The 12600-nt window shown below is 53.6% G+C and overlaps 1 protein-coding gene across 1 annotated transcript in view; it reads left to right on the forward strand.

Moving 5' to 3' along the window:
• Positions 1 to 12600, forward strand: part of DOK1 (docking protein 1) — a 71680-nt gene that overhangs the window by 52456 nt on the left and 6624 nt on the right. Inside the window, exon 4 of the mRNA XM_082243186.1 lies at positions 8657 to 8829. Coding sequence (XP_082099312.1) covers positions 8657 to 8829 — 173 coding nt within the window. The remainder of the gene's footprint in view (positions 1 to 8656; positions 8830 to 12600) is intronic.

Here is a 12600-nt window from a genome sequence, read left to right on the forward strand (position 1 = left end):
TCGTGTATATTCCACCTTCTCCTCTCCATGATGCTCCGTGTCCTCCCCTCGTGTATATCCCACCTTCTCCTCTCCATAGTGCATGTGTCCTCCCCTCGTGTATATCCCACCTTCTCCTCTCCATAGTGCCCCATGTCCTCCCCTCGTGTATATCCCACCTTCTCCTCTCCATAGTGCCCGTGTCCTCTCCTCGTGTATATCCCACCTTCTCCTCGCCATAGTGCATGTGTCCTCCCCTCGTGTATATCCCACCTTCTCCTCTCCATAGTGCCCCGTGTCCTCCCTTCGTGTATATCCCACCTTCTCCTCTCCATAGTGCCCGTGTCCTCTCCTCGTGTATATCCCACCTTCTCCTCTCCATAGTGCCCCGTGTCCTCTCCTCGTGTATATCCCACCTTCTCCTCTCCATAGTGCCCCGTGTCCTCTCCTCGTGTATATCCCACCTTCTCCTCTCCATAGTGCCCGTGTCCTCTCCTCGTGTATATCCCACCTTCTCCTCTCCATAGTGCCCCGTGTCCTCCCTTCGTGTATATCCCACCTTCTCCTCTCCATAGTGCCCGTGTCCTCTCCTCGTGTATATCCCACCTTCTCCTCTCCATAGTGCCCGTGTCCTCTCCTCGTGTATATCCCACCTTCTTCTCTCCATAGTGCCCCGTGTCCTCTCCTCGTGTATATCCCACCTTCTCCTCTCCATAGTGCCCGTGTCCTCTCCTCGTGTATATCCCACCTTCTCCTCTCCATAGTCCCCCGTGTCCTCTACTCGTGTATATCCCACCTTCTCCTCTCCATAGTGCCCCGTGTCCTCCCTTCGTGTTTATCCCACCTTCTCCTCTCCATTGTGCCCGTGTCCTCTCCTCGTGTATATCCCACCTTCTCCTCTCCATAGTGCCCCGTGTCCTCCCTTCGTGTATATCCCACCTTCTCCTCTCCATAGTGCATGTGTTCTCCCCTCGTGTATATCCCACCTTCTCCTCTCCATAGTCCCCCGTGTCCTCTACTCGTGTATATCCCACCTTCTCCTCTCCATAGTGCCCCGTGTCCTCCCTTCGTGTTTATCCCACCTTCTCCTCTCCATTGTGCCCGTGTCCTCTCCTCGTGTATATCCCACCTTCTCCTCTCCATAGTGCTCCGTGTCCTCTCCTCGTGTATATCCCACCTTCTCCTCTCCATAGTGCCCCGTGTCCTCCCTTCGTGTATATCCCACCTTCTCCTCTCCATAGTGCCCGTGTCCTCTCCTCGTGTATATCCCACCTTCTCCTCTCCATAGTGCATGTGTCCTCCCCTCGTGTATATTCCACCTTCTCCTCTCCATAGTGCCCCGTGTCCTCTCCTCGTGTATATCCCACCTCCTCCTCTCCATAGTGCCCCATGTCCTCCCTTCGTGTATATCCCACCTTCTCCTCTCCATAGTGCCCCATGTCCTCCCCTCGTGTATATTCCACCTTCTCCTCTCCATGATGCTCCGTGTCCTCTCCTCGTGTATATCCCACCTTCTCCTCTCCATAGTGCCCCGTGTCCTCTCCTCGTGTATATCCCACCTTCTCCTCTCCATAGTGCCCCGTGTCCTCTCCTCGTGTATATCCCACCTTCTCCTCTCCATAGTGCCCCGTGTCCTCCCTTCGTGTATATCCCACCTTCTCCTCTCCATAGTGCCCCGTGTCCTCTCCTCGTGTATATCCCACCTTCTCCTCTCCATAGTGCCCCGTGTCCTCTCCTCGTGTATATCCCACCTTCTCCTCTCCATAGTGCCCCGTGTCCTCCCTTCGTGTATATCCCACCTTCTCCTCTCCATAGTGCCCCGTGTCCTCTCCTCGTGTATATCCCACCTTCTCCTCTCCATAGTGCCCCGTGTCCTCCCTTCGTGTATATCCCACCTTCTCCTCTCCATAGTGCCCGTGTCCTATCCTCGTGTATATCCCACCTTCTCCTCTCCATAGTGCATGTGTCCTCTCCTCGTGTATATTCCACCTTCTCCTCTCCATAGTGCCCCATGTCCTCTCCTCGTGTATATCCCACCTTCTTCTCTCCATAGTACCCCGTGTCCTCTTCTCGTGTATATCCCACCTTCTCCTCTCCATAGTGCATGTGTCCTCTCCTCGTGTATATTCCACCTTCTCCTCTACATAGTGCCCCGTGTCCTCTCTTCGTGTATATCCCACCTTCTTCTCTCCATAGTACCCCGTGTCCTCTTCTCGTGTATATTCCACCTTCTCCTCTCCATAGTGCCCTGTGTCCTCTCATCGTGTATATCCCACCTCCTCCTCTCCCTAGTGCCCCATGTCCTCCCCTCGTGTATATCCCACCTTCTCCTCTCCATGATGCTCCGTGTCCTCCCCTCGTGTATATCCTACCTTCTCCTCTCCATAGTGCCCCGTGTCCTCTCCTCGTGTATATCCCACCTTCTCCTCTCCATAGTGCCCTGTGTCCTCTCCTCGTGTATATCCCACCTCCTCCTCTCCATAGTGCCCCGTGTCCTCTCCTCGTGTATATCCCACCTTCTCCTCTCCATAGTGCCCTGTGTCCTCTCCTCGTGTATATCCCACCTCCTCCTCTCCATAGTGCCCCATGTCCTCCCCTCGTGTATATTCCACCTTCTCCTCTCCATGATGCTCCGTGTCCTCCCCTCGTGTATATCCTACCTTCTCCTCTCCATAGTGCCCCGTGTCCTTTCCTCGTGTATATCCTACCTTCTCCTCTCCATAGTGCCGCGTGTCCTCTCCTCGTGTGTATTCCACCTTCTCCTCTCCATAGTGCCCCGCGTCCTCTCCTCGTGTATATCGCACCTTCTCCTCTCCATAGTGCCCCGTGTCCTCTCCTCGTGTATATCCTACCTTCTCCTCTCCATAGTGCCGCGTGTCCTCTCCTCGTGTGTATTCCACCTTCTCCTCTCCATAGTTCTCCTCTCTATAGTGCCCCGCGTCCTCTCCTCGTGTATATCCCACCTTCTCCTCTCCATAGTGCATGTGTCCTCTCCTCGTGTATATTCCACCTTCTCCTCTCCATAGTGCCCCATGTCCTCTCCTCGTGTATATCCCACCTTCTTCTCTCCATAGTACCCCGTGTCCTCTTCTCGTGTATATCCCACCTTCTCCTCTCCATAGTGCATGTGTCCTCTCCTCGTGTATATTCCACCTTCTCCTCTACATAGTGCCCCGTGTCCTCTCTTCGTGTATATCCCACCTTCTTCTCTCCATAGTACCCCGTGTCCTCTTCTCGTGTATATTCCACCTTCTCCTCTCCATAGTGCCCTGTGTCCTCTCCTCGTGTATATCCCACCTCCTCCTCTCCATAGTGCCCCATGTCCTCCCCTCGTGTATATTCCACCTTCTCCTCTCCATGATGCTCCGTGTCCTCCCCTCGTGTATATCCTACCTTCTCCTCTCCATAGTGCCCCGTGTCCTTTCCTCGTGTATATCCCACCTTCTCCTCTCCATAGTGCCGCGTGTCCTCTCCTCGTGTGTATTCCACCTTCTCCTCTCCATAGTTCTCCTCTCCATAGTGCCCCGCGTCCTCTCCTCGTGTATATCGCACCTTCTCCTCTCCATAGTGCCCCGTGTCCTCTCCTCGTGTATATCCTACCTTCTCCTCTCCATAGTGCCGCGTGTCCTCTCCTCGTGTATATTCCACCTTCTCCTCTCCATAGTTCTCCTCTCCATAGTGCCCCGCGTCCTCTCCTCGTGTATATCCTACCTTCTCCTCTCCATAGTGCCGCGTGTCCTCTCCTCGTGTGTATTCCACCTTCTCCTCTCCATAGTTCTCCTCTCCATAGTGCCCCGTGTCCTCTCCACGTGTATATCCCACCTTCTCCTCTCCATAGTGCCCCGTGTTCTCTCCTTGTGTATATCCCACCTTCTCCTCTCCATAGTGCCCGTGTCCTCTCCTTGTGTATATCCCACCTTCTCCTCTCCATAGTGCCCCGTGTTCTCTCCTTGTGTATATCCCACCTTCTCCTCTCCATAGTGCCCCGTGTCCTCTCCTCGTGTATATCCCACCTTCTCCTCTCCATAGTGCCCCGTGTCCTCTCCTCGTGTATATCCCACCTTCTCCTCTCCATAGTGCCTCGTGTCCTCTCCTCGTGTATATCCCACCTTCTCCTCTCCATAGTGCCGCGTGTCCTCTCCTCGTGTGTATTCCACCTTCTCCTCTCCATAGTTCTCCTCTCCATAGTGCCCCGTGTCCTCTCCACGTGTATATCCCACCTTCTCCTCTCCATAGTGCCCCGTGTTCTCTCCTTGTGTATATCCCACCTTCTCCTCTCCATAGTGCCCGTGTCCTCTCCTTGTGTATATCCCACCTTCTCCTCTCCATAGTGCCCCGTGTTCTCTCCTTGTGTATATCCCACCTTCTCCTCTCCATAGTGCCCCGTGTCCTCTCCTCGTGTATATCCCACCTTCTCCTCTCCATAGTGCCCCGTGTCCTCTCCTCGTGTATATCCCACCTTCTCCTCTCCATAGTGCCTCGTGTCCTCTCCTCGTGTATATCCCACCTTCTTCTCTCCATAGTGCCCCGTGTCCTCTCCTCGTGTATATCCCACCTTCTCCTCTCCATAGTGCCCCGTGTCCTCTCCTCATGTGTATCCCACCTTCTCCTCTCCATAGTGCCCCGTGTCCTCTCCTCGTGTATATCCCACCTTCTTCTCTCCATAGTGCCCCGTGTCCTCTCCTCGTGTATATCCCACCTTCTCCTCTCCATTGTACCCTGTGTCCTCTCCTCGTGTATATCCCACCTTCTCCTCTCCATATTTCTCCGTGTCCTCTCCTCGTGTATATCCCACCTTCTCCTCTCCATAGTGCCCCGTGTCCTCTCCTCGTGTATATCCCACCTTCTTCTCTCCATAGTGCCCCGTGTCCTCTCCTCGTGTATATCCCACCTTCTCCTCTCCATAGTGCCCCGTGTCCTCTCCTCGTGTATATCCCACCTTCTTCTCTCCATAGTGCCCCGTGTCCTCTCCTCGTGTATATCCCACCTTCTCCTCTCCATATTTCTCCGTGTCCTCTCCTCGTGTATATCCCACCTTCTTCTCTCCATAGTGCCCCGTGTCCTCTCCTCGTGTATATCCCACCTTCTCCTCTCCATATTTCTCCGTGTCCTCTCCTCGTGTATATCCCACCTTCTCCTCTCCATTGTACCCTGTGTCCTCTCCTCGTGTATATCCCACCTTCTCCTCTCCATGGTGCCCTGTGTCCTCTCCTCGTGTATATCCCACCTTCTCCTCTCCATAGTGCCCCCTGTCCTCTCCTCGTGTATATCCCACCTTCTTCTCTTCATAGTGCCCTGTGTCCTCTCCTCGTGTATATCCCACCTTCTCCTCTCCATAGTGCCCCATGTCCTCCTCTCGTGTATATTCCACCTTCTCCTCTCCATGATGCTCCATGTCCTCTCCTCGTGTATATCCCACCTTCTCCTCTCCATTGTACCCCGTGTCCTCTCCTCGTGTATATCCCACCTTCTCCTCTCCATAGTGCCCCCTGTCCTCTCCTCGTGTATATCCCACCTTCTTCTCTTCATAGTGCCCTGTGTCCTCTCCTCGTGTATATCCCACCTTCTCCTCTCCATAGTGCCCCATGTCCTCCTCTCGTGTATATTCCACCTTCTCCTCTCCATGATGCTCCATGTCCTCTCCTCGTGTATATCCCACCTTCTCCTCTCCATAGTGCCCCGTGTCCTCTCCTCGTGTATATCCCACCTTCTCCTCTCCATAGTGCCCCGTGTCCTCTCCTCGTGTATATCCCACCTTCTCCTCTCCATAGTGCCCCGTGTCCTCCCTTCGTGTATATCCCACCTTCTCCTCTCCATAGTGCCCCGTGTCCTCTCCTCGTGTATATCCCACCTTCTCCTCTCCATAGTGCCCCGTGTCCTCCCTTCGTGTATATCCCACCTTCTCCTCTCCATAGTGCCCGTGTCCTATCCTCGTGTATATCCCACCTTCTCCTCTCCATAGTGCATGTGTCCTCTCCTCGTGTATATCCCACCTTCTCCTCTCCATAGTGCCCCGTGTCCTCTCCTCGTGTATATCCCACCTTCTCCTCTCCATAGTGCCCCATGTCCTCTCCTCGTGTATATCCCACCTTCTCCTCTCCATAGTGCCCCGTGTCCTCCCTTCGTGTATATCCCACCTTCTCCTCTCCATAGTGCCCCGTGTCCTCCCTTCGTGTATATCCCACCTTCTCCTCTCCATAGTGCCCCGTGTCCTCTCCTCGTGTATATCCCACCTTCTCCTCTCCATAGTGCCCCATGTCCTCTCCTCGTGTATATCCCACCTTCTTCTCTCCATAGTACCCCGTGTCCTCTTCTCGTGTAAATCCCACCTTCTCCTCTCCATAGTGCATGTGTCCTCTCCTCGTGTATATTCCACCTTCTCCTCTCCATAGTGCCCCATGTCCTCTCTTCGTGTATATCCCACCTTCTTCTCTCCATAGTACCCCGTGTCCTCTTCTCGTGTATATTCCACCTTCTCCTCTCCATAGTGCCCTGTGTCCTCTCATCGTGTATATCCCACCTCCTCCTCTCCATAGTGCCCCATGTCCTCCCCTCGTGTATATTCCACCTTCTCCTCTCCATGATGCTCCGTGTCCTCCCCTCGTGTATATCCTACCTTCTCCTCTCCATAGTGCCCCGTGTCCTCTCCTCGTGTATATCCCACCTTCTCCTCTCCATAGTGCCCTGTGTCCTCTCCTCGTGTATATCCCACCTCCTCCTCTCCATAGTGCCCCATGTCCTCCCCTCGTGTATATTCCACCTTCTCCTCTCCATGATGCTCCGTGTCCTCCCCTCGTGTATATCCTACCTTCTCCTCTCCATAGTGCCGCGTGTCCTCTCCTCGTGTGTATTCCACCTTCTCCTCTCCATAGTGCCCCGCGTCCTCTCCTCGTGTATATCGCACCTTCTCCTCTCCATAGTGCCCCGTGTCCTCTCCTCGTGTATATCCTACCTTCTCCTCTCCATAGTGCCGCGTGTCCTCTCCTCGTGTGTATTCCACCTTCTCCTCTCCATAGTTCTCCTCTCCATAGTGCCCCGCGTCCTCTCCTCGTGTATATCCCACCTTCTCCTCTCCATAGTACCCCGTGTCCTCTCCTCGTGTATATCCCACCTTCTCCTCTCCATAGTGCCCCGTGTCCTCTCCTCGTGTATATCCCACCTTCTCCTCTCCATAGTGCATGTGTCCTCTCCTCGTGTATATTCCACCTTCTCCTCTCCATAGTGCTCCATGTCCTCTCCTCGTGTATATCCCACCTTCTTCTCTCCATAGTACCCCGTGTCCTCTTCTCGTGTATATTCCACCTTCTCCTCTCCATAGTGCCCTGTGTCCTCTCCTCGTGTATATCCCACCTCCTCCTCTCCATAGTGCCCCATGTCCTCCCCTCGTGTATATTCCACCTTCTCCTCTCCATGATGCTCCGTGTCCTCCCCTCGTGTATATCCTACCTTCTCCTCTCCATAGTGCCCCGTGTTCTCTCCTCGTGTATATCCCACCTTCTCCTCTCCATAGTGCCCTGTGTCCTCTCCTCGTGTATATCCCACCTCCTCCTCTCCATAGTGCCCCATGTCCTCCCCTCGTGTATATTCCACCTTCTCCTCTCCATGATGCTCCGTGTCCTCCCCTCGTGTATATCCTACCTTCTCCTCTCCATAGTGCCCCGTGTCCTTTCCTCGTGTATATCCCACCTTCTCCTCTCCATAGTGCCGCGTGTCCTCTCCTCGTGTGTATTCCACCTTCTCCTCTCCATAGTTCTCCTCTCCATAGTGCCCCGCGTCCTCTCCTCGTGTATATCCCACCTTCTCCTCTCCATAGTACCCTGTGTCCTCTCCTCGTGTATATCCTACCTTCTCCTCTCCATAGTGCCGCGTGTCCTCTCCTCGTGTGTATTCCACCTTCTCCTCTCCATAGTTCTCCTCTCCATAGTGCCCCGTGTCCTCTCATCGTGTATATCCCACCTTCTCCTCTCCATAGTGCCACGTGTCCTCTCCACGTGTATATCCCACCTTCTCCTCTCCATAGTGCCCCGTGTTCTCTCCTTGTGTATATCCCACCTTCTCCTCTCCATAGTGCCCCGTGTTCTCTCCTCGTGTATATCCCACCTTCTCCTCTCCATAGTGCCCCGTGTCCTCTCCACGTGTATATCCCACCTTCTCCTCTCCATAGTGCCCCGTGTTCTCTCCTTGTGTATATCCCACCTTCTCCTCTCCATAGTGCCCCGTGTCCTCTCCTCGTGTATATCCCACCTTCTCCTCTCCATAGTGCCCCGTGTCCTCTCCTCGTGTATATCCCACCTTCTCCTCTCCATAGTGCCCCGTGTCCTCTCCACGTGTATATCCCACCTTCTCCTCTCCATAGTGCCCCGTGTTCTCTCCTTGTGTATATCCCACCTTCTCCTCTCCATAGTGCCCCGTGTCCTCTCCTCGTGTATATCCCACCTTCTCCTCTCCATAGTGCCCCGTGTCCTCTCCTCGTGTATATCCCACCTTCTCCTCTCCATAGTTCCCCGTGTCCTCTCCACGTGTATATCCCACCTTCTCCTCTCCATAGTACGCAATGTCATCTTCCCGGTGTATCTCCTCGTGTATATCCTACATTGTCCTCCTCTTAGGGTCCTCTCCTCACCACATCCTGTCTCAGGTATTCCCCCCACTGACGGCGTTCTTTTTTTGTTTCCAGTTGCGGAGTTCTGGGTGACGGCGCAGAGGACGGAAGCTGCTGAGCGTTGCGGTCTGAGAGGCTCCTACATTCTCAGAGCAGAAAGTGATTGTCTGATACTGAAGTCTCCGGAGACGAAGGAAAGCCTCTATTCCTGGCCATACAAACTGCTCCGCCGATACGGAAGGGACAAGGTAGGAACCTTCACATGTCAGATGTGGCGGGGCTCCGCCTAAAAACGAGATGGTGCACTACTCCCAGCATCCGGCTGGGAAATTAACTTCCATGCAACTATTCATTGTTATGGTCCAAACTGTAAAACGATGGGCGCACCTGACTGGCTCTTCTAGGTCACACAGACACTAATGTTACTCCTGGTTTTATACGGCACACCATATGTCTGCATGTCGGGGTTCTGAGAGGCATTGAGTAGGGAGTTGGTAAGAGGATTCTGGACATATTGAAGGAAGAATACGAGTCATTTCATGAAGGGATGGGGAGGGTGCTGAGGGTCGGGGATATCCGGGATCATGTATATGATATTTAGAGGATCACAAGCTAAACATCTAGATGATCACACCCCCATCCCCCACTGATTACAGAGGGACTGGGAAGATGAATTTGCTCTGGTGCAGGTATTCGCACTACAGTATTTGACCTCCCTTCCAAATTATAGGATTCAAGAGTCTCCACTGAAGGGTCCTTGTAATCCTCCATCAAACAAAGACATTGTAGAAATTTGTGCTCTTCCAGCCCTGTGGTTACAGTTTGGTGAAGAACCTTTTCTGTCCCCCCATACCAACATCCCCCGAGAGGGAGAGGACGTCGACCAACATCCCCCGAGAGGGAGAGGACCTCGACCAACATCCCCCGAGAAAGAGAGGACCTCGACCAACATCCCCCGAGATGGAGAGGACCTCGACCAACATCCCTAGAGAGGGAGAGGACGTCAACCAACATCCCCCGAGAGGGAGAGGACCTCGACCAACATCCCCCGAGAGGGAGAGGACCTCGACCAACATCCCCCGAGAGGGAGAGGACCTCGACCAACATCCCCCGAGAGCGAGAGGACCTCGACCAACATCCCCCGAGAGGGAGAGGACCTCGACCAACATCCCTAGAGAGGGAGAGGACCTCGACCAACATCCCCCAAGAGGGAGAGGACGTCAACCAACATCCCCCGAGAGGGAGAGGACCTCGACCAACATCCCCCGAGAGGGAGAGGACCTCGACCAACATCCCCCGAGAGGGAGAGGACGTCGGGCAACATCCCCCGAGAGGGAGAGGACCTCTACCAACATCCCCCGAGAGGGAGAGGGTGTCGACCAACATCCCCCGAGAAAGAGAGGACCTCGACCAACATCCCCCAAGAGGGAAAGGACCTCGACCAACATCCCTAGAGAGGGAGAGGACGTCGACCAACATCCCCCAAGAGGGAGAGGACCTCGACCAACATCCCCCGAGAAAGAGAGGACCTCGACCAACATCCCCCGAGAGGGAGAGGACCTCGACCAACATCCCCCGAGAGGGAGAGGACTTCTACCAACATCCATCGAGAGGGAGAGGACCTCGACCAACATCCCCCGAGAGGGAGAGGACTTCTACCAACATCCATCGAGAGGGAGAGGACCTCGACCAACATCCCCCGAGAGGGAGAGGACGTCGACCAACATCCTCCGAGAGGGAGAGAACCTCTACCAACATCCACTAAGAGGGAGAGGACCTCGACCAACATCCCCCGAGAGGGAGAGGACCTCGACCAACATCCCTAGAGAGGAAGAGGACCTCGACCAACATCCCCCGAGAAAGAGAGGACCTCGACCAACATCCCTCGAGAGGGAGAGGACGTCGACCAACATCTCCCGAGAGGGAGAGGACTTCTACCAACATCCATTGAGAGGGAGAGGACCTCGACCAACATCCTCCGAGAGGGAGAGGACCTCGACCAACATCCTCCGAGAGGGAGAGAACCTCTACCAACATCCACTAAGAGGGAGAGGACCTCTACCAACATCCACCAAGAGGGAGAGGACCTCTGCCAACATCCACTAAGAGGGAGAGGACCTCTGCCAACATCCACTAAGAGGGAGAGGACCTCTGCCAACATCCCCCGAGAGGACCTTAACCCTTTGTCTTACCTTTTATGGAAGAAGAGATCCTCAGGCTTCACCTATGAGGGGGAGCATCCATGGATCACTGTAGGTTACATCTCCCCTGGCTGCAGGCTAGCTCTTCTCGTAGCCTCTACAAGTCAGGTTCCAGGTTCATATGACTCCTGCAATATTAATGAATTGCAGTGCGAATGCCCAGTAAGGTCCCCCCTTACCGTATATTTTTGTATTGCCTGTGCACAGCCCAATGAAAAATATGAAGTGGATATCAAGGGTCTTGTGGCTGTATGTGAGGGCTGGGACTTACCTTACAGAGCTATACAAGACTCCAGAGGGGAAGACCCTATATTAATAGTAGTCCCCGGATCTTTGTTGCAGGTGTTGGTCCTTTCTTGGAGAGGAGAGAAAATCGCTGCTGTTGGTAATTTGGAAGCATGGGCTGCATTCCCCTGCTGCAGCAGAACTGACCGCTGTGCAACTATATGACAAAATAGTGAACCACAAAAAAACTAGGCCCAAAGTGAGGCAATGACTGGCATACACACAAACCCAACAAATGTGGGTGAGAGAAGCAGGTGGCTGGAGGTGACCAGGTGACAACAGGCAGGTAGTGGAACCAGAATGGAGCCTGAAGTCTTTGTAGTTCTGACAATGTGGAAGCCTGTACAGGAAGGTGCTTCTCCCAGGCTTAGAACGTTCGCAGAGCCCAGCTAATGGGGAGTTTCCTCAGCCTTAACCATCACCACACCAAAGAGAAGGGGGCAGGAAAATAAAAAGGGGGCACAACTGCTTGAAGCGTGAAGTCATTTGCAGTACTACATCTGGTGCACTTATGAAGTGAATTGTTAGAAACTAGGCATGGCGGATGTTGTGCCGCTCTCTGCATCTAGAAAGAAGTCTTTTAACCCATCATGGATGAGCCAAGGATCTAAAGATGCATTCCAAGCAAGAGCCCCAATGGCAGAAGCATGGGGGGGTTATGTAAAAAACATGGTGCAAGTCAGATGGTTTACATTCAATATACTGTATATATGTATATAGACCCCGGGTGTAGGGTATGAGCGCTCTGTAACTGAATAACAAAGAACACCAAGAGGTGACCAGTGCTGTGATCAATGGAAGGTCACAGACCACAACAACCACAGAACACAGTACAGGGGAGTGCAGGAAGGGAATCCAAAGTTACACCAAGGAGGAGCCCATATGTTTTAGCCTGTAGGGCTGTTACACATTGAGAGGTAGTCAGAGACCGGGTCACACTAGGGCTCCAGGCACTGGCTTGGACTTGGAGGCTATTCTGTTAGTTTACTCATAAAGTGAGTTTTCAGAGATGGGGGTCATACCAGGGGTCCAGGCACTGGTCTGAGGTTGGAGGCTATGCTCTCAGTTTACACATAAAGTGAGTTTTCAGAGATGGGGTCACACACGGGGTCCAGGCACTGGTCTGAGGTTGGAGGCTATGCTCTCAGTTTACACATAAAGTGAGTTTTCAGAGATGGGGTCACACACGGGGTCCAGGCACTGGTCTGAGGTTGGAGGCTATGCTTTCAGTTTACACATAAAGTGAGTTTTCAGAGATGGGGTCACACACGGGGTCCAGGCACTGGTCTGAGGTTGGAGGCTATGCTTTCAGTTTACACATAAAGTGAGTTTTCAGAGATGGGGTCACACACGGGGTCCAGGCACTGGTCTGAGGTTGGAAGCTATGCTTTCAGTTTACTCACAAAAGGAGTTTTCAGAGATGGGGTCACACACGGGGTCCAGGCACTGGTCTGAGGTTGGAGGCTATGCTCTCAGTTTACTCACAAAGTGAGTTTTCAGAGACCGGGTCACACCAGGGGTCCAGGCACTGGT

This window comes from Pelophylax lessonae (assembly GCF_965119305.1).
Source record: "Pelophylax lessonae genome assembly, chromosome: 1".
In the NCBI taxonomy this organism is placed as follows: domain Eukaryota; kingdom Metazoa; phylum Chordata; class Amphibia; order Anura; family Ranidae; genus Pelophylax; species Pelophylax lessonae.